This window comes from Perissodus microlepis, chromosome 3, assembly GCF_051167445.1.
Source record: "Perissodus microlepis isolate ML-2025 ecotype Zambia chromosome 3, ASM5116744v1, whole genome shotgun sequence".
Lineage (NCBI taxonomy): Eukaryota > Metazoa > Chordata > Actinopteri > Cichliformes > Cichlidae > Perissodus > Perissodus microlepis.
The window spans coordinates 18,160,130-18,182,592 of record NC_140463.1 but is presented as its reverse complement, the minus strand read 5'-3'; the positions used below and the strand labels follow the sequence as shown (position 1 = coordinate 18,182,592).

Sequence of the window (22,463 nt, the reverse complement as noted above, 5' to 3'; positions counted from 1 at the left end):
TTCGGCCCACCGCATGGCACTGGTAATTGCGCGAATTGTCATTAAAAAATATTGCTCTTTATATACAAGATTCAAGGATTACATTTTTTTACATTTTTTTTTTACAAAAATTTTACATGGATAGATTCAAGGATTAAAAAAAATCTACAAAAATCTACATGGATACTGGATCATTTAGTGTACGATTTATAATTATTTGGTGCATGAACTTACAAAACCATTCATTTAATTGTCTTTAGGAAATTCTAAAATGATGTAAATTGTTTCTAATTTTTATATATTTTTTAAATTATATTTTACATGTTTAACACAGAATAGCTGCAAACTAGAAAGGGCACCACGAGTACATGTCTGTGCAAATGACTCGAAAGTTCTTTATTTTCATAGTGAATAAAACATGTAGCAGCTTAAAAGCTTAAAAATAGCCACTAAAAATCCCAATTTAAATTTCACTGAAGTCAATCTAAAGATCGAGGGTACTGGCAAAAAGCAGTGTTGGCAAAGAAGCATGATTTCTTTATTTATTTCGAAATGTAGTAAATATGAAAAACGTTACTATTCTTAGACAAATCTAAGGTTTTTTTTTCTGAAAAACGTCTGTAAAAGTGAATGAAAACTTTCACCACAAGGTGGTAGCATTTTAACAGAAAGTACCAGCCACTTAGCAAAGGATTACTTACAAAAGGCTGTGAGACCCATATGACGTCTATTAAAGTCCGACTTTTCCCTGAGGCTGAAAGCCTGCTCTACTGGATTATGTAACGGAATAATCTCAAGACACTGATTTTTAAAGCACATGTTTCCCATTTGTAAAGACAAAGACTTCTTACATTTGCATATATTGTGAGGGAAAACAATATTTACTTTAAAGTGTGCACAGTGCTGCACCCAGCAAACAAAAAATGTGACTATATTGCATGTGCAGGGCATCACTGGACATCGTGTCACTTCAGCCACAGATCCGTGCAGCATAACAGGCTTACAGCTACAAATCAATGCTAATATATTTGATAGCATGCAGACAATAGAAACATTATCTGTCTTGCTCATAAAAACATACACAACCATTTCTACTTACTACTTTGCCTTAATTTCCTGAAACATCTGATGTGCTCTGATGATCTGAAGTAACAAACTTTACTGAAGACTCTAATTTTTAAATAAGAGGCCCCGAAAAGGACTGAAGCAGCTGAGAAAAACGTTTTTTTATTACAACATTAATGATGTTTTATATAGAGATCAGATTTTTTTAATAACAGAGGGAACTTAGGTTTTTCATTTAAACAGATTTAGTTACGTTTAAATACACAGATGTAGATGATAATGTAGACCAAGAGGAAAACTATAGATGTTCTTCTTTCTGTATTTGTGTTTTTCTTTCACTTCCTGTACTACTCCATACACAGTACAGCTTACTGTCCTTTTAATGCAGTTTTATAACTCATGTTTGCAACATGAGTCTCAATAATAACTAAATATATAACTCACAAAAAGGTCTGCAACACTTAATTGCAAAGTGATTATTGTAAGAACCACGGCTTATAAATAAGTAATAGTGAATGATTATAATGGTAGAAGTAATAAATAATTCTGCTCAATCTTAATATTTGATGAAGCTGTGGTGGACACAGCTGTGGGAGTCAGTGAAGCAGGCTGGAGCTATAAAACCATTAAGAAAGCCTGAAACTAACTCACCAGGCACACATTAGGAGGAATAATTAAGAACAGATGGCATCAACAAAAACATGAAGGTGTCAGGCGTTGTGTGGAGGCGAGGGAGAAGGAACCCAAACGCAGGACTCGCAGGTAGGTGAAGACTGGTGAAGGTTTATTATAAGGAGTGGATGAACAGAACAGAGGTAGGAAATGGCTGGCTGGCTGGCTGGCTGGCTGGACGACTGACTGAAGGACTGACGGAAAGACTGAATGGCTGGCTGGCTGAACGCAGGCGGAAACGACAACATAACATCAATGACACGACAAGGGCTGAAGGGAAGAGAGGGCTTAAATACATAGACTGATGAGGATGATAATGAGAGACCGGTGAGTACACAGCTGAATACAATCTGGCTAATGACACGAGACGAGCTGACACAGGAAAAGCAGGAAGTGAGAACATGGAAGTGGCAAAATAAACTGAACATGAACACAACTGAAAACACTGGGTCACTGACCCAGGAACCCTGACAGAAGGCAGCATTAAATAAGAATAAAGACCCACACATGAACCCAAAAACTGAAATTTAACAAACTGAGATTTTGAGTAAACAACAGACCCGTTAGAATGATGGAGCAAAATTTAATCCAGTCAAAGAAGTAGAAATAAAATGAAATATTAACTAAGGATCAACATTAGTTAACACCAGTAAAATTAATAAAACTCTCCAACAACAATAAATGAAATAAATAGAAATGACATGAAATGCAAATTAAGACCAGGAAAGACAACTGAAAAGGTTAAACTGTGCTTTTAACTTTTGTTTGAAATGCTGCTAATATTGGAAAACGCCTAACACGAGTCAGTAGGTTATTCCAGCAACTTGTAGCATAAAAAGGCAAAAACATGTTGATCAGTGTGGGGAGGGATCAGAAGACCTGTTCCTGAAAGGTTGAGCTGGTTTCATAGTTCTGAGAGATATCTAAATCCAGTACTTTGCAGGACCTTAACAAAAATTAAAACTTATAAACGAGCCCTAAAAGTACCTGTGTTGCCCTCGGCTCAGGTGTTATAGGGTCCCGTTTAATTGTTTCAAACTAAAACACGCTCCTGAAAATTTCCTTTTTACTTCAAGCAGAGAACATCAGCTAGATTCATAAATTAGCCAAGACATCATACAGTACTGCCCCATGTTAAGTTATTTGTACTTTGTTTATGTGGACCAATAAGAAACAATGATTTTGGATGACCGTAAAACTATGTCAGTTTTTTTTTAAATGATTACTTAAAGATATGTGTTGATGTAATATTTTTAAATTACCCAACTTCATTTTCTGTTTTGGTCTGAAAAGTTCAGTTTGACTGTAGTTTTCTGTTGTGTTTATAGGACATGAATTTCCAATCTAATGTCCACTTTAGGCAAACTATAAGTTTGAAGATATGAGGGAAACTCAGAATTTAACGTGTTCCTAAATACAGTTAGTACTGGCAGAGAAAATGTGGCAAGTTTTCCATGGCTCTAACCCACATATACTCTGCTGCTCAACCCACAAATGTATTGAGGACATATGTATTTATAATGCTAAGTTTATTAGGAGAGGTGTGGAGACAATGTGCACTGTCACAATGACAGGGGAGTTAAAAACAACATTAAATAAAACTTTTAAATAACAACTGAATCCCAAACCAGTAAATATACCTGACAGTGATTCATACAGTGGGCTGGGGCCCCCTGTTGTGCTGTGAAGCTACTGCAGTTTTGCTTATTTGTATAAAAACTGAATTAAAAATGGTAAAAGCAGCTGATAAGTTTGCAATGTGACTCATTACTCTGATCTCAGTTTACCTGTCTTGTATTGAAGTGTCCCAGTGTCAGGTAGGTCCCACATTAGCCTTTATGTAGGACTAAATTGTTTTTGTTTGTTTTTTCTCTGGAGGTTTGGTTGGAGTTTGGTGAATGATATCGTGGGATCTGATCTCTAACTTCTGTTCTGTTTCCTTTGATGTAAAAGGCTTTTATTGTGCTGAACAGATAAAGAGCCCCCCCCCTTTCTCTGGGTGGGTTGGTGTTGCTGAGAGCAGCTGTGAGGCAGACTGCCCCACCCTTTACTCTCAGGCCAAGTCACTCCCTCATTAACACGGTTAGTGACCTATAGGAAACATGAGTCAATAATAATATGGTTGGATTAATGAAGGAGGTTTTTTATGTTCTCAGATTAAAATGACAGGTGGTGTTTGTGTGTTTCTTTCAAATGATGCATTTCCTGTATAGATGGCATGTATAAGCAAGTAGACTACATGCATGCTGAACTGTGAAAAGAAAAAGCTTGTTTGATGAAGTGACTTGGGCTTTGTTGTGACAGGTGTGCTTTGTAGCACCTGTTCTGTGCTCCACAACAGCCCAGCTGTGGACCAGGTTATGTTCAACATAAGAGATAATGCCCAATTAGGCCTCTGGAAATTAGCGGCATAATTCCTGGAAGATCCCTCAGACCTCTGTGTGTCGGTAATAGGAGAAACTAGTTTTTTTTAACAGCGTCTGAAGTTATTCCTTAATGAGCATCAGTAAGACAAACCTATTAGAAACTTCTGCTTTACACTGCAAATTTAAAAAAACATTTTATTTTTCAATAAGCAGCCATTTGTGATCTAAAACAGGACACCAGTTTGTACATGTTGAATCACATCTAATAGTCTCACCTCACATTTGAATTCTGGTTATTTTTCACTGTCAGACCATAACATGCCAACCAGTATCTAACATTCATTTAATAAAATACTAAATCCCTCGCTTGTGTTAATTGCAGACCTGTGATACTAAGACTTCTGTTAACTTAAACAGTATTTGTTCCACACAAGCTTCAAGCTAAGTAAAAATAAAGGACAGAAACTAAACGCCTTTGAAACAGCCTCTCTCTCTCACACACACACACACCTGATTTGTAGTGAAAAGGCTGTAAAAGATGCTCAGAGTTGCCACACACATTTTGATTTAAAACAGAGAAAGGTAAATTCTAAATAAAAGAAGACAAAAGAAAATTAATACAGACACCAGCTTCTACATTCTGCATGTCAAATGTGGGCAGCATGGTGGTGTAGTAGCAAGCCTCACAGTAGTCCTGAGTTCGGCTCCACCATCTGGTTAGAAACGTTCTGTTTAAAGTGTGCATGTTCTGGGTCTACTGGTTGTGTTCTCCTCTGTACATCTTCTTGCTCTTTACTTAAATCAGCTGTAGATGGTTGTACTCATAAATTTATGCATTGTTAGTCAGTTTTTTAAAATGTAATCTCCTACTTTGTAATTGTGAAATCATGCTCATTTACATTGAATGTATTTTTCTTAGCACTATGTTCAATTATCAAAGTGAGCAAATTGCTAATTCAAAGTTACAGATTAGGAGTTCAGAGGTTTAGACCTGATTTTGAGTTTGTAGTAAATACAAATAAGTTCTACAAAAAATACATGAAACAGAACTGACCATAACTTAAAATGCTGACATTGTTTCTGACAAGCAACATAAACATAAAATATTAATTTTTACATTTAGAGAAATACAAAACAGGGAAAGTGTAACCAATTGTCACATTGGAGACGTTGGAACAGTTTTTTGTTTGAAGAATGACTTAGTAGTTGAAAATATTATGTAAATCTACCAAACAGATTCATCAGCAAGAGTGCAAATTGCAGTTACAATGCACAGAAAAACGTATTTCCCCCTTTCTGATTTCTTAGTTTTTGGGTTTTTGTGGGGGATATTTGTCACACTTAACTGTTTCAGATCATTAAAAAAATATTAGAAAAAGATAGAGTAAATAAAGAATACCATGTAGCTACAATAGGTGAAACATGACCTAGAACTTCATTAGGACAACATGGAAAAACAATGGGATACTCGTAAAAGCAGTTTAATGTGTGGAACTGATGGACAGAACTTGCAGGTGCAGGTGAAACTTAGGTTAGCTGACAAAATGAAGCAGACGACTGAGAGTGAAGCTCAAAAGCAGGATAAAGGGGTTCGTTAAAGGCTGTTTTGTAGCTATGAAGGAGGATGCAGCTGTCATTAGAAACCCTGTAGAAGGACAGCGTGCCAGCTGAACAATCCACATACAAACCCACCCGACTGGAGCGCCACCCAGCTGAAGGCACGTCTACTTTCTTGTTACGGTGCAGAATGTAAAAACCATCATCAGAGAAAACCAGACACCAGGATTTGTCATCGTATCCCATCTTAAACTCATTTTTCTTTCCTTCTGTGCCTCTTCTTCTGATTGTAATCCCAACGCATAGAAAGCCAAACACTTCCACCTCCCAGTAGCAGCGCCCATTGAGGCTCTGCTCACACAGCACCTGCTGTTTTTTGGGATCAGGATGTGGATGGTCAACTTCCATCCAGGTCACCTTTCTATTCCCATCAGAGAAAAGCAGGTTTGTGTGTGCTGTGTTGGAGTCCAGAGTGAGTTCACAGGCATCTGGAAATAAGAAAACACTTCAATGCAACAACAAAAAGAAGCCATGCCACTTTAAACAATGATCTGTTACTAGATCATAATTTCATTGATTTGTTACTTATTGCCACCAAAACTAACTAAAGTGCTTACATTTCTTGAAGCTTGGTTTCATTCTGTGACTTCCACCGTGTTCAACACTGTGGAGAAAAGTATCTCAGATTTAATTATGTTTCTTAATGAAGTTTTAAAAAATTACTTTAAAAAAAATTCCATTACCTGAGTTTGCTCAGCTTGTATCGGGGATCATTCTTCAGCTTAGACAGCTGCTTCTCTCCAGAGTCTCCTGGGTGGTTGTAGCTCAGATCCAACTCTATCAGATGAAACGGGTTGAGCTGTAGAGCTGAAGCCAGATATGCACAGCCTGTCGCTGTGACCAGACAACCGGATAACCTGATAAAACAGACACTTTTTCAATTGAAATAATTCCAGTAGTACATTTTGTTCTTGCTTACCAAACAAAGCAAGTTATGTGCCTAAACTGATGATTGCAACAGCTGACTATGATTGTTAACTTATTATTGACCTTCTGACCACACATAATAATACCAAACAACCCCCGTCAACCAACCCATGTAACATCACTATGTGAAAAGGTAATATGCCAATGTTAATGGGCTAGTTCAGATGTTCCTATCTTTTTCCACTGGTGGGTTGCCACTCTGGTATCAAACCAAGATGGTGACTCCTGAGTGTCAGAAGTGTACAGTGTTCAAGAAAATTCTTTGTCAATCTAAGTATACTATCTGACTTATTATTGACAAAGACCTCACTGAAATCAGAGCAAGAACTATCATTTTTATTATACAGAGTCACATTTCTAGCAGTTTTCTTTTCAGCTTAAATCTGGCTAAAGGAGGTCCATTACTAGTGTCTTTTGGTGTACTTTATGTGTTACTACCTGAGTATCTCCAGCCTGCAGCACTGACTTGATAGTCCATCACAGAGTAACTTCAACCCTGAATCTTTCAGGTCATTGTCACTGAGGTCTAGATCTCTCAGGGATGAGCAGTAGAACTTGAGAGCAAAAGCCAAATGCTCAGCTGACACCGAGGTCACTTTGCAATCTGCTAACCTGTGGGTGGGTGTTTAAGTGTTAGTATAAAGAGAACAAAGCTGTTTCATTCTGCAGACAAATAAAGAAAAAAATTAAAGGTTTTAAAAAGTGTTATGAGACAGAAGTTTTGAAACCTTTATTTTTACATTTTGGCCATTCTCATCTTTTTGTTGTAAAGTATTGAGTAGATAATGTCAGCTGATTTAGCTAGATGATCTTGGCCTTCTTTGAGCAGAATGTTTTATTATTTTATCAAATAATCTTATCTTGTTTTATTCAACTTGGGATAAAAAAAAGTAACAATTAAGACCATAAAGTCATCAGGGAAGTGGTTGCTGTGGTCATAAATTAAATCCATGCCATGACAAAGGTTTAAGGATGACACTTGATCAGCTTGATCAAGAACAGTTCCTTTCCAGCAAACCCTGACCTTACACAATCTGATTGACAGAAAAGTATATTTAACATATTGTTATTCAACATGAAAGTAAATTATTGCTGCAAACTTACATAGCTTTTCTACTCTTCCTCACAGCCGGTATCAGCCTCCGTCTGCCCTCATCTGATGTGTTGTAACTCTTTAAGTCCAAGATTTTCAGATCATTCTTCGATACCTGCAGCATGTAGGCCAGTGCAGAGCAGTGCAGGGGAGTCAACTCTGTTTTTGAACGATCTGACAGTGCGAGATATTCCTGAATCTCATCTTTGACTTTGTGATCTCTCATCTCGACCATAGTCTGGAAAAGGTTGATGCAGCTGTCTGGAGAGAGGTTCTTCCTTCTGATAGACTTGAGGTAAGTCAAGATTTTCTTGTCAGTATCTTGGCTTTGATCTGGTAGAGCCAGCAGACCATGAAGGACTCTCCGGTTGGGTTCAACTAGGAGGCCAAGAAGGAATCTCAGGAAGAAGTCCAGGTGGCCATTTTTCTTCTTCTCCAGCACTTTGTCAACTGTCACCTTTACAAGATCAAGTAACGTATGGTCTTTGTCCTCCAAAATGAGGAAGTTTTTAAGTTCTGTAGTATTATTGTTAATAAAACAGTCATAGACAAAGAGAGCTGCAAAGAACTCCTGTACGGTCAGATGCACAAAGCAAAAGACCCTTTTGTTGGAAAAGAGTTGTTCTTCCAAATGGACTGTGGTGCAAAATCCAGAGTAGATGGATGCTTCTTTAATGTCAATGCCAAAGTCTTCCAGGTCTTCCTCATAGAAGATGAGGTTGCTCTTCAGCAGCTGCTCAAATGCAAGCTTGCCGAGTTTCAGAAGAAATTCTTTGTGTGTCTTCAGAAGCTTTTCTTTGTTTGTCTCAACCTTCTTGTCATATTTTCTGCTTCTACGCTTTGTTTGTGCAAACAGGAAGTGTGACATCATCTCTGTAAGTGTTTGAGGAATTGCAGTTTCAACATCTCCTCCAAAGACTTCCTGAAATAACACTGCAGAAATCCAGCAGAAGATCGGGATCTGACACATGATGTCGAGACTCTGTGAAGACTGAATATGTTTAATGATCCTTTCAGCAAGACCAGGATCATGACTAAATCTCCTCCTGAAGTATTCAGCTTTTTGAGGATCATTGAAACCTCTTATCTCTGTCACCATGTCAACATGTTCTGCAGGGATCTGATTGGCTGCTGCTGGACGGGAAGTAATCCAGAGATTTGCATCAGGAAGAAGCTTACCCTGGATGAGGTTTGCTAGGAGATTACTCACAGGTGTTACTTCCTTGACAGATGATACTGTCTCAGTGCCTTCAAAGTCCAGCTGAAACCTGCTTTCATCCAGACCGTCCAGGATCAGAACAATCTTGGTTTTGGTATAATCCACTGAATCTTTGAGTTCTGACAGTGTGGGGTGAAATAAAGTTAGGAGCTCATGTAGGCTTTTTTCACCTGAAATCAAATTCAACTCTCTGAAAGCAAGACTGAAAACAAAGTCAAGATCTTGGTTTTCCTTCTCTTCGGCCCAGTCAAGAATGAATTTCTGCACAGCCAGAGACTTCCCAATGCCTGCAACGCCCTTCGTCACAACTGTTCTGTGGGGTTTGGTTTGGACAGAAAACGATTTGAATATGTGACTGAGGTTGACTGAACAGTCATTGGATGATTGCGTTTTCCATTTACTTTTGAATTGATGCTCTTCATTTAGTCTTCCACTCTCTCCGGTGGTGATGAACAACATTGTGTAGATGTTCTGGAGTAGATTTTCTTGGTCACCATTACCTTCAAATGTCAGAGCAAATTTCTTTTTCACTGCCTTTTTCAAATTTTCCTTTACTTTGACAAGGAGGATGTTCCCTGGAATCAAACAGAGCAATGTTTTCAGATTTGTAAACAGGAATTTATTACATTTTGTTTAATAAATAAAAGCTGCGTTGGGCAAAATTGTTAAAATTTGGCATCTACCTTTGGCATCCTAAATTTAGATGAAAACTGGAGTCTTAAGGTGTTTTCACACCTATGTTGTTTAGTTCATATAAGTACAACTCTGCTCATTTTCTCCTTTGGTAAAGTTTGTTTGTGCGGGTGTGAACAACAAGTATGATAATCATACTTGAGGAGAAGGTCTTGGTTCGGTTCCAAAGTCCAGATTGGTGCAGTTTGTTTAAAGTGTGAAAAGTGATCCAGCTTCGATTCAACCTAACTACCAGCTGTATTTTCCAAGTTTGAGCTAAACACCTTCCTGTAACTACTTATTCTTTGCATTCTGGACATTGACAGCATTTTAATCCTTGGTGATTTTAATATTCATGTTTTTTTGTCACCAAAAACAACTTGTGAAAGACCTTTTGGATCTTATTAATTCCTTTAATCTCATTCCAATCAGTAAAGACTCCCACCCATGAGCGCGGACAAACTTGGACCTAGTTTTATCCTGCGGTCTGCAGCTATAGGATATTCAAATTTGTAACCTTAACCTTTCGGATCATATGCCTGTCTTATTCAAAATTTCTGTCCCATACTCCTTAGTTAAGCCTCCTCTTCCTGTCCGCCAATACCGCATCATTACACCAGTTACTGCGGAGCAATTCTCTGCTGGTTATCAGAATTCTGGTCTCCCTATCATGGACAATTGCTCCTTTAAGCAAAATGTTGATCATTTGCTTACCATGTTTAATGTCACCTGTACAAATGTCCTAGATATGGCTGCTCCTTTTAGAAAAACTAAACGCTCTAGACCTAAAACTGATCCCTGGCTAAACAAGGACACCCGGGCCATTAGAAGGACCTGTAGAAAGGCCGAAAGAAAATGGAAAAAGACAAACTTCAGATTTCCTTTGCTATGTTAAGAGATGCTCTGTCTCTTTATCAAGATGCTGTGCATAAAGCAAAAACTACCTATCCAATAGTACCTATCGGATATTATCAGCAAACACAGCTACAGCCCTTGTATCTTATTCAATACTAATCACTCTGTTATCAACCCTCCATCCACCTCTCAATTACTAGGGTCCCTTGGTACCTGTGAAAACTTTTTACGTTTTTTTGTTGATAAGGTGGATACTATTAGGTCTTATTTCATTCCTCCGCCCTATGATCCCTCTGTTCCCTTGTTTTCCTCAGTTGTGTTTGATCACTTCGAGCCGATTTCTCTGAACTCTCTGGCTGAACTAGTCTCCCGTCTTAAGGACTCTATGTGTCACCTTGACACTATCTCCTCTAGTCTTTTTAAAGAAGTCTTTGACACTATTGGCCCTCATGTTTTAACTGTTATCAACACCTCTCTTTTTACGGGAGGAGTTCCACTTGATCTTAAACATACTATTGTCCACCCACTTCTTAAAAAAGACTAACCTTGATGCAACTGTTATTTCAAATTTTAGACCAATCTCTAAACTTTCTTTTCTGTCTAAAATTTTAGAAAAATTTGCTTTTATTCAGCTCCAGGCCTTTCTGGAGACTAATGCCATCTTAGAATCATTTCAGTCTGGTTTTAAAGAACCACATACCACTGAAATTGTGCTTTTAAACGTTCTTAATGGTCTTTTATGACTACCGATTCTGGTAATCACATCATTTTAGTGCTTTTAGATTTTGAGTGCGGCATTTGATACAGTGGATCATGGGATTCTGCTATCGAGATTGGAAAATTGTGTGGGCATTAAGGGTACTGCACTTAAATGGTTCAGATCCTACTTAACTGATTGGAGTTTTAAAGTTTTACTTGACTGACTTGATGACATTAAATCATGGTTCTTTTTGAATATTTTGCATATAAATGATTAAAAAACTGAGATTATACTATTCGGACCCTCTGACCTCCGTTTTTCCCTTAATGTTGACCTTGGTCCACTGGAAAAGTTCAGAATGCCGTTTGCTAAAAATTTAGGAGTGTTTCCCGATAGCTCTTTCTCATTTGAGAAACAAATAAATTCTGTTATTAAAACCAGCTTTTTCCAGTTGAGAGCCATTGCAAAAAACAAGACCATGTTGTCATCTGCCGATTTCGAGAGAGTGATTCATGCATTTGTTTCATCTAGGCTTGACTATTGCAATAGTCTCTATTTTGGTATTAACCAGGTCCTACTCTCTCGTTTGCAGCTAGTTCAGAATGCGGCGGCCCTACTCCTAACAGTCACTCGCCATTTTGAACATATCACTCTAATCCTGGCACGTTTAAACTGGTTACCAGTACGTCGTAGAATCAAAATCAAGATTTTGTTGTTTGTTTTTAAATCTCTGAATGGATTAGCTCCATCTTATCTCTTGGACCTTTTAACTAATACTTTTAACTTTTTAACTTTAAATAATACTCCAAGCAGAGTTCTTAAGTCGGCAGATAAGTTGCTTCTGGATATCCCCAGAACCAGACAGAAAAACAGATATGACTGAGCTTTTGCCGTTGCTGCCCCCAAGCTCTGGAACAGTCTGCCCCTTAACATTAGGTCTTCACCAACGCTTGACATCTTTAAAACCCGCTTGAAAACGCACTTGTATTTTCTAGCCTTCAATTGTGACTAGTCTTCCATTGTATTTTCTATGAATGTTCACCATTTTCATTATGTACAGCACTTTGGTTCAACCCGTGTTGTTTTTAAATGTGCTCATGAATGCATTTGATTTGATTGAAATTTGAAGTTTTATAACTTGTCAACTAAGTCAGACCAGAGTAAAAGAACTATAGATGTGAAAACAACCTTAGGTCAGAAGCTATACACATAGTAAAACGGTAAATGGCCTGTATTTATATAGCGCTTTACTAGTCCCTAAGGACTAGACCCCACTTTACACATCCAGTCATCCACCCATTCACACACACATTCACACACTGGTGATGGCAAGCTACTTCTCTCTATGTCAAAAGAACATGTCACACAACAAGAAAAGGTTATCAGTATCAATGCAGTTTAGCTGGTGTAAGATTGCTGCAATCACTTTTATTTCCAAGGATAAATGGTGCACACATATCAAAGATCCCAGTGACAGTAGCATTTACCTGTGGAAGCTTACCTGTGCTTTCAACATTCTTAAGTCGGCATTTCTCAATACAACCCAGGCAGAGATTTTCTGCATGTGAGCCAGATTGATCCCAGTTTAAGCTCACACACTGTTTGCATAACCAGTGTCCACACTTGAAGTGGACTGGATCCCTCAAAACCTTCTTACACATTAGACAGCTGTTTGGATCCACATTGGGATAACTGTAGGAAAAACAATACAAAGCCTTCATTTATATTCATGAGCAGTTTATATGATAACATAAGCAAAACGATTTTCTCAGAGGCCAAATTCTTAAATAACATTTTTAAAAAGCTTCTTCACTCTGTTAAGGTGAGGTTATGCCCTGTTGACATCTTGTCCTCACCTGTGCTGATGTTTTGCCAAATATCACTGCTAAATATAATCATGAACAAAAACTTTAGGTCAGGTAAAATTCAAGGACGATGCAGCACAGGTTAGGTTTGTAAAGTTGCATCTGAATAAACCACAAGAGTTCTGGAAAAACGTCCTTTGAACAAATGAGACCAAAGTAAAGACATTTGTCCATGATGCACAGCAACACGTTTGATGAAAACCTCTGTTTACCAAAGTATTCTAGAAACAAATGTGAGGCCATTTGTCTGACAGTTAAATATTGGCAGAAATTGTTTAATGAAACAGAACCTGTCATGTTATTAATTATACACGTGTCCACTGTATGATTCCCATCCCTGGTGCTTCCCAACTTCTGGACATACATATTTGAAAATTACAAACTTTAGCTTTTCCCTTACTGTGCAAAGAATACTGTGACAGAGGGGTGTGCTTTTCATGTGATCCGTTACAAGTCTAGTCTGGTTGGTCTCACAACTACTCTCCCAGATCTGGTTCTGGGTGTAGATGGAAGTTCTGAAGAAACTGTCACTGGAATGTCCGTGGAGCACTGCTCCCTGGATCCTGCCAATTCTGGCTCCCCACTATCACTCTCTGTTTGGTCTGGAGGGCGTTTCATGGGAACAAGATGCCGAGGGTTCCGCCTAATTGTCCCACGAGGTCCCTCCACGAGATATGATTGTGGTGTGGTGTGGCTGTCAATAACGGCGCCACTGGCTCTCTGAACTGTGATCCACACTTCTTGCCATGGAGTGAGTCTGTCGAGGCTATGTGCGCGATGACGACGGTTGTATGACCGCCTTGAGGCGACTTTTGTCGTGATTTGGCGCTATATAAATAAAATTGAATTGAATTGAATTGAAATTGAATGACTGTGCCTCTTTAGTCCTACTCTCCTTCTCTCTCCGGGCGACAACCACACTATCAGGATGTGCAGGGTCAAGCAGAGATAGCAGTATTGGCACTGTGGTGCAAAGCTGTCTCCCCATCAAGAGTTGGGCTGGACTAGCCATTCTGTAGTGGGATGGCTCTGTAAGCGAGTAGAGTCAATTGTGGATCAGCAGCTTTCTGTAATAGGTTCTTGACAGTCTTAACTGCCCGTTCGGCTTCGCCGTTGCTTTGGGGATATTTCAGGCTGCTCGTGATGTGACGAAAGCCATACACTTTTGCAAAATGTCCACAGCAGACTCAGCAGCAGCTTATGGTTTGTTTCCATTTGAAAGTGTTTGCCAATAAGAAAGCTGCGGAACCTCCCACAAGCCCAGGTCAGACCTAAAGCCTCCTTTTTAACCTGAGCGTATCTCTGTTCTGTTGCAGTGAGGGAACATGATGCATAGGCAACAGGTCTCCACTCCTCATCCCATCTTTGAAGCTGCACAACCCCTAAGCCAGTGGTGTCAAATTCAAATATACAGTGGGCCAAAATTCAAAACTGGAACAAAGTCGCGGGCTAACATTAATATTTATTGAAAAAAATCTTCCTCCAGATATAACAAGGAACCTTTTCTTACAGACTCAAATAAGTTTTGCTGAAAAACTGAATATGGAATAAGCAACGCTTAATACTGAACGATATATAACTTATATAAAAATATATAACTTAATATTGCACACACGCAAAATTGAAATTCCAATTAAATAACATATCATTGGAATGCATTTCTTAAATAAAAATTGTATTTGCAGCCTTCTGAATTAAATTTTAGCAGTAAACTTTTTCCCCAGGCTAATAATAAATGTAAAAATAAAATAACAATAATAAACCATCCATCCATCCATCCATCCATTTGCTACCGCTTATCCTTTTCAGGGTCGCGGGGGGCGCTGGAGCCAATCCCAGCTGTCATAGGGCGAGAGGCGGGGTACACCCTGGACAGGTCGCCAGTCTGTCGCAGGGCCAACACACAGGGACAGATAACCATTCACACTCACATTCACTCGCACATTCACACCTAGTGGCAATTTGGATTATCCAATTAACCTATCCCCACAAGCTGCATGTCTTTGGACGGTGGGAGGAAGCCGGAGTACCCGGAGGGAACCCACGCAGACACGGGGAGAACATGCAAACTCCACACAGAAAGACCCCGGCCTGATGGTGGAATTGAACTCAGGACCTTCTTGCTGTGCGGCAACAGTGCTAACCACCGTGCCACCGTGCTAAACCACTTAACTAATAAAAATATCATTAAACGTGAAACCATTCAAGCCCATGTCTGGGAGTAGCAAGACAAATTGCACAAAGAAAATGGTAATTATAGCTCCGTTTGCTACACACTGATCTACTCTGATGCGTCCAAGCCAGATACCTGGCATCTCTTCTTGGATGCTAGTTCCTCAATGTCTGGGCTCAGGCTCTGAGCTGAGGAAATCCTCAGGATCGAGTGAAGGTGTTCATCGGTCAGACGTCTCCTGTGAGATGTTTTAGCCATCTTCATTGAGGAGAATAGTTGCTCACATAGGTAAGTGCTGCCGAACATGGAGAGCATCTGAGCAGCGTGGGTGCGGAGCCCAGGCATTGTGTCAGGGATGAAATGTGGAAATTGTGAAGCGCCCACAGCATCATACTTTGATTTCAGCGTGTCACTACACTGGAGTTCAATCAGCTCCATTTGGAGGTTTGTTGGTGCTTTTGCCACGTCAACTGCAAAAGGATTACTGAGCAGTTCAAATCGACATTTCTGGGCGTCAAAGTCGGCAAACCGCCGGGTAAACTCAGTACTGAGTACACAGAGTTTTTCAGCAAACTGTACACATGGGAACACAGCAGTAGAGATTTGCATGTTCATCGTTTGGCAGCAGGGAAAATGGCCCAGGTTTCCTTGTAGCATCTGATTCTGCCACAGGCACAATTTCATTTTAAAAGCCCTCACTGCAGCGTACATATCTGTGATGATACGCCCCCGTCCCTGAAGCTGCAGGTTCAGCGCATCGAGATGGCTCGTGATATCACACATAAAGGCCAGCTCACACAGAAACTCTTGCTCCCTGAGCTCAGCTGTGTCTTGCCCTTTGCTTTCCAGAAACTGAAATATTTCCTCGCGTAGCTCGAAACATCTGTTCAGTACTTTTCCTCGGCTTAACCACCTCACCTCCATGTGATACGGCACGTCTCCGTATTCCGAACCACACTCCTCAAGAAAAGATTTGAATTGGCGGTGATTCAGACCTTTGGCTCTTATAAAGTTAACTACTCGTGTTACTGCGGTCATAACATGTTCCATCTTTAGGGCTTTGCCACAAAGTGATTCTTGATGTATGATGCAGTGATAAACAGTCAGCTCACCTGCACAGTTCTCCGCTCGCATCTTCTCCTGTACCCTGCCCACCAGTCCGCTCCTTTGACCACACATCGCTGGTGCACCATCTGTCGTTAACCCCACAAGTTTTTCCCATGGCAACTTCATTTCAGTTAGACATTTGGAAACCTCTTCAAATATTTCCTTCCCTGTGGTTGTGCCATGCATTGATTTTAATCCTAAAAGTTCTTCCGTAACACAGAGAGTTGAGTCCACACCACGGATGAAGACTGAAAGCTGCTCTCATCCACAGCGAGGGAGAATGCAACGAAACTGTTTCCCTTCTCCATCAGCTGGTTATTTAGATTGTTGGCAAGTTCACGTGTGCGATCAGCTACTGTGTTTCTGCTCAGGCTAACATTTGAAAATGCTTGCTTTTTCTCTGGGCACACAACGTCGCAAACTTTCATCATACAACTTTTCACAAACTCTCCCTCACTGAAGGGCCGGGCTGATTTTGCGATCTCTGCTGCCACAACAAAACTAGCCTTTACAGCAGCCTCACTTTGTGATATGGCTTTTTTGAACATAGTCTGTTGTGAAACAAAACTTCTTTTCATCTCTTCTGCTTTCCGGCACCTTTGAGTCATGTCCAGGTCCTTGTACTTCTCTTGGTGTTTCGTTTCATAGTGTCGTCTAATGTTGTACTCCTTGGTTATAGCCACATGAGCTCCACATACAAGACAAACAGGTCTGTCTTTTACATAGGTAAACAGATATTCTGTCTCCCACCTGTCCAGAAAGCTCCTGTTTTCGTTCTTTCTTTTCGCCATTTTGGGAGCGGTAGCTCGGCAGTATTCGCACGGTTGCTATGACTACGGTCAACAGAGGAGAGGACTGTGGAAGAAACTTTCCATGCTGGTTAACCATTTCCATTGGGTGCCCTGCATACGCGCCTGTAATGTCCTTTTTTCCCCACATGCATGGCATTTTACTTCATGTGCAGGACAATCTTGCTTTGAATGTGATGGAGCGCCACCACATTTTTGACACGTTGCCCCTTTCTTGCCGTCTTCTCAGAACCCACGTGTTTTAGCTTGACGACTATCAGTTTGGAGAGGTTTGATTCTAGCAGGCTTACGACTAATTTTGTGCACTCTATCTATGGACTTAGCATCGATAGCCTCAGCTCTAGAGTCACCTCGTAAGGAGGATTGTTCTTGCTTTACCTCTTCACTTTGCCTCGCCATCTTGATAGCTTTCTGCAGGGTCAAATCTGGGTCAAGCTGCATGCGTTCTGACAGCCGTTTGTCCGTGAGACCGACAACGAGCCTGTCGCGTATCAGTTCATCATGTAGCCCTCCACAGTTGCAGTGTTCTGCTAGTACATACAGTGCAGTCACAAAAGCATCCACCATCTCATTTTCTCCCTGTCAGCGCATGTTGAATTTGGAAAATTCGTAGATCACATTTTTCTTCACAATGAAAAAAGCCTGGAATCCATCACGTGCCCCCACGTACGTTGTCCTTTGCTCAGCTGTTAAACTCAGACTGCTGTTGTGCCAAAGTAGGGATCCCCGACAGAATTTGTTTCCCCTGCGTCGGGAGCACACAGGAAGTACTGATGCTTTACTTTTGTGAAAAAGTTAACAATTACTATCGTTGCATTACCATTCAGTTTGAGGGTTACAACAGAGAATTGTATATATTTATTGTTCTCACGTGGTGACGGGATTATTTTAACACAAGAACATTTTGCCTGATAATTGTTTTTATCCTCCTGTAACTTTACTGTATAAAGAGCTAAGTCCTCCAAAGTTTCCGGAGTAATACCTGATAATAAGAAGTGTTTGTGTACTACAAATCAGGAATGTGGGATACTGTTTGTCCATGATTTACACAGGAGGGACAAATTGTGGCAGGATCATCCTGATATTATTTGTATCCCACTATAAATTTCCTGTATAAAGAGGTAACATCTCAAAAATTTCAGGAGTAGTTAGTCATTATAAGAAGTGTTTGTAAAGTAAAAATCAACACTCTGGGATGCTGTTTGTCCTTGATTTGGACAGCCCAGCGTTTGCTCCCGACGCAGGGGAAACAAATTACAAACTACTTTGGCACGACACCAGCGTTCTCTGTGCACTTTCATCCGCCATATTCTCCCTCTCGTTTTCCACAAGCTACACAAGATACAGGTTCATTCGGTCGAGGTTGCATGGATCAGTACAGGACTTCTGACACCGTGCCGTGCTATTAATTATATGCGGGTCCACTGTATGATTCATAACCAACTCTTTATTTTTCCGTTCTTCTCTGTTCCACATAATATTCCATTTTTGTTCAAACCCACCGGTCTCGCCCTCTAGCTGCCATCAGGCCTAACTACACTGACTGGCTCTATTAACATCTACCGTGCAATGCAATTACACCACAGAACCATGATCTCAAACACAAAAGCAAATCTGCAACAGAAAGGCTGAAAGGAAATAATTAAGGTGTTGCAATGGTCAGTTGTCAAACTCGAGACCTAAACCTGATTGAAATCCTGTACTAACGTAAAGAGAGCTGTGGATAAATGAGTGCTCACAAACCTCAATGAAATCAAGAAATGCAGTAATGATCAGATATTTTGTGTGGTAAAACTGATGTCATTTCTGATGTCATACCACAAGGCAACAGTATCTATTTTGTAGGGACTGAAGGCATGATCTCTATGGTAGGAAGGTGAAAAAAGATATAGCCTGGTGTGCTGTACATTCTACTTGCCTAAAGTAAAGGAAAATTAATAAAGGTATGTTGCAGGGGCTTAAATGACTCATTCTGCAGAAGTACAGAGACAAACAGTGCCAGGAGCAAAATTCCAAGCTTAAGTGCATTGTAGAAAACGATATGTTTGAAGCTGATGGAAAATGTCAACAGTAAGTGGCACACCTTCCAGCTGTATATCTGAAGCCAAGCCGGATGTAAGAAAGGTAATGTTATTGCTTACAATAGCAGGGACTCGGGTTATTGAAGTGTTCAACACATTCATATGCGGCAAACCAGATTAGGATGAAGGGAAGTTTGATAAAGTTATCTCGAAATTTGATGCCCATTGTCCTCCTAAATAGAATAAAACATCTAAGAGATAAATTTTCACTTACAAATTCAATACCAATGTGAGTCTTTTGAAACCTTTCTGATAAACCTGAAGCTCATGTACAACTTTGCTACACTAAGTGACTCTACACTATTGACATTGGGGACAAAAATTCAGAAAAAAGCTTCTGAGGGAAATCAACATGGCATTGCATGTGAGTTTTCACATCAGTATGTCAAGACATTCAGTGAAATGGCCACAAATGCCATCAGTGACATCGCTACTGTGGGAGCAGGTCCCAGCCAAAGAGGGAGATGCACACATGCAGTCTGAAAAAAGGATCTTTGACTGACTTGTCACAAAGAAACTAGAAATTGGTGCATTAATATGAACACTGAAAGAGATATCCTGGTAAAAAAAAAAAAAAAAAAAGACTCCAATATTCCTTAGTGTTACAAAAAAACAACTCAATCACTTCTAATCCTACCCTTCAGTATTTTTAAGAAACTGAGAGAAGATTTAGCAGAAATGAGAATTACCTGAGCTGCTGGTGAGTGGATTCATCGCTCTGCACAGAAACTGAACTTTCAGATGTGAACTCCGTTGCACTCTGTAAACTATAAAGATATATATATATATTTAGTGTAAAAACTTTATAAGCATTAACTGAGCAGTCAACGCTTTGCTCAACTATTGAAACTTTTAGTGGAAATGCACTTTTTTATCTATACACTGTGGTTTATTGTAACAGAAAGAGATCAGTAAGATATTTTATATTAGTAAGAACAATGTTTACTGTTTCCATTTTGATTCCTCATCTCTAAAGACGAGAGGTTCAATCCTGGATCGATCACTCTTAATGGAGACACATCTGGGACCCGTGGACTCGGCAACACTTTTCTGTGAACTAAGACGAAAGTTTATTTAAGTTTTATTTAACACTTCATTGATGTAGAGAGAAGTCACCTACACAAAAACTGTAAACATTTAATGCAAAAACTGCAGGGGAAATCCTGAGACCACTCAACTGCACTAAAAAAACTTTTTTCACAAATCAAATATGCCGTTAGCAAAACACACACATACAGTAAACGACACCCTAAACAAGTAAAACATCAGGATTTCCATTAAATGTATTTAAACATTTTACAACCCTGTTTATTAAATTGATAACACAACATATAAAATGTAAATATAAACAGAATCCAGTGAGATACAAATTATTTAATTGGAAATAGCACAAAGACGACACATCAAACATTGAAACTAGGAAAATGTATTTATTTATCAAACAAAGTAGGCTACTTTTTAAATTGAATTGAAGCTGAAACAGGGGTGTGTTTACTGCTGTAATACATCGTCTTTCTCTAAGAGACTGATGACACTAAGTGTTGGAAAACATTATTCTTTAAATTCCCCGGCACAATCTTTGAAGTCCCGAACCCCAACTTTACTTCTGAAGAATGTCTTGCAAATCATTTGATTTTGCATTTATTTACATTTTACACTCATTCCCTCTGCTTTGGAAACATGGCTACATGTGATGATTTATGAATAGTTGAATAATACCTGGCTGATGGCTCACAAGGTTCAGAAGCTGTTGTTGAAAGCTTCCTCTTCTTCTCCCCAGACATATCTGAACATGCACCTGCTGCAGAAAAATGCATCCTTGAAATACTAATTTAATAACACAATCCTTCCTCATTGGGTTTTGAGTCATTATGAGACATTTTAAGTCCAAGTTCACTGAGAAACTATCATGTTTGTATTGAAATAAGGGGTTCAACATAACCAGTGGCTGTAGTATGAAGCAGGAGTTTAGCTTATCCAGGACTTCAGGATGAACCCTGGGTTAACCCTGCGACCCAGCTCACTTGCTGTGTATCATCCAAAGCAGGTCAAGTTTCAGATTAGAGACTAACAGGTACTAAATCACCACCTACTGAACAATCAGTTCTCCAGAAAATAGTAAAAAGTAAGAAGTGAATCACCTTCACAGTACAGAAATCCAAGGTTATTCCTGAAGATACCTGCATAAGTCAAAATCCAGCTTTGTTGTATAGGCCTCTATACATAGGTTACAGGATCCTCCCATGACTTCAGTCTTTACTTTTAAACCCTTAAACTGCACCAAGTCTGAAGCTGAGAGAATAAAAGCTTAAACTGTCTGGAGCAAGTTATATCAAAATACCGGGTCTTCAAAAATTGTCAACAATGTTTTCGCTGATTCTCTATTTTACAGCATGTATTAAGTGTGATATAGATTCTCTGCTGTGGCAATATGTTTTATATGTTTTGTTTAGCCGTCCTTAAAGCCACTAAATGAAGTACAGATTTTGTTATAAGTATCTAATCTGAATCTAATCTATGTCAAACTGATGTTTTTTGTTTTGTTTTTTTAGGCTTTGGAATTGTAAGCTTTAAAGTTTAAAAGGATCCAGTTTATATTTCCAGAGCTCTGATGGGCACCTATCACCTTAGACATAAACAGCAGCACTGAGAGCAAGCTTGGTCATACAATTTTAATTAAAATGTTTATTTTCCCATCATGTGCATTAAATCATCATATTAATGATTTTCTGCACCAACAGTGTTGGTTTTTAAGGTATTTAGAAAGTTCTGATCAGAATTTTATCATCATCATGTAATGTCTCTAATAAAATGTTGCACTCATAGGGATCACTTTGCGCGGTGGAAGAGTCATATGACCCATGAAACGGCTCTTTTACATTGGCTAGATCACAGGTGTCGAACTCCATGCCTCGAGGGCCGGTGTCCTGCAGGTTTTAGATGTGTCCTTGATCCAACACAGCTGATTTAAATGGCTGAATGACCTCCTCAACATGTCTTGAAGTTCTCCAGAAGCCTGGTAACGAACTAATTATTTGATTCAGGTGTGTTGACCCAGGGTATTATCTAAAACCTGCAGGACACCGGCCCTCCAGGCCTGGAGTTCGACACCCCTGGGCTAGATGCTGCCAAGACCACCCTGTTCTTGTGAACGTGTAGGGGCGCATGGGGAATTCCAGGCCTCAAGGGCTGGTGTCCTGTAGGTTTTAGATGTGACCTTGATCCAACACATCTTATTCAAATTGTTAAATTATCTCTTCAAT

At 39.5% G+C, this 22,463-nt stretch overlaps 1 protein-coding gene and 1 pseudogene across 2 annotated transcripts in view; both read right to left on the bottom strand.

The window, feature by feature from the left end:
- Nucleotides 1-4,263: 4,263 nt before the first annotated feature.
- The window catches only part of LOC146390307 (protein NLRC3-like), a 28,270-nt gene continuing 10,070 nt past the window's right edge, over nt 4,264-22,463 (bottom strand). The window contains exons 2-10 of one of the 2 annotated variants that reach the window (XM_084923359.1): nt 20,920-21,001; nt 20,147-20,257; nt 19,890-19,967; nt 12,667-12,857; nt 7,731-9,513; nt 7,065-7,238; nt 6,383-6,556; nt 6,257-6,303; nt 4,264-6,127 (exon numbers count right to left, since the gene is read on the bottom strand). In XM_084923359.1, the coding sequence (XP_084779485.1) occupies nt 5,610-6,127; nt 6,257-6,303; nt 6,383-6,556; nt 7,065-7,238; nt 7,731-9,513; nt 12,667-12,857; nt 19,890-19,967; nt 20,147-20,257; nt 20,920-20,984 (3,141 nt within the window). In that variant the 5' untranslated portion in view covers nt 20,985-21,001 and the 3' untranslated portion in view covers nt 4,264-5,609. Of the gene's footprint in view, nt 6,128-6,256; nt 6,304-6,382; nt 6,557-7,064; nt 7,239-7,730; nt 9,514-12,666; nt 12,858-19,889; nt 19,968-20,146; nt 20,258-20,919; nt 22,167-22,463 lie in introns of those variants that run through there. The other variant, XM_084923358.1, reaches the window with a different exon arrangement.
- LOC146390308 (general transcription factor II-I repeat domain-containing protein 2 pseudogene) lies at nt 14,607-18,116 on the bottom strand (annotated as a pseudogene).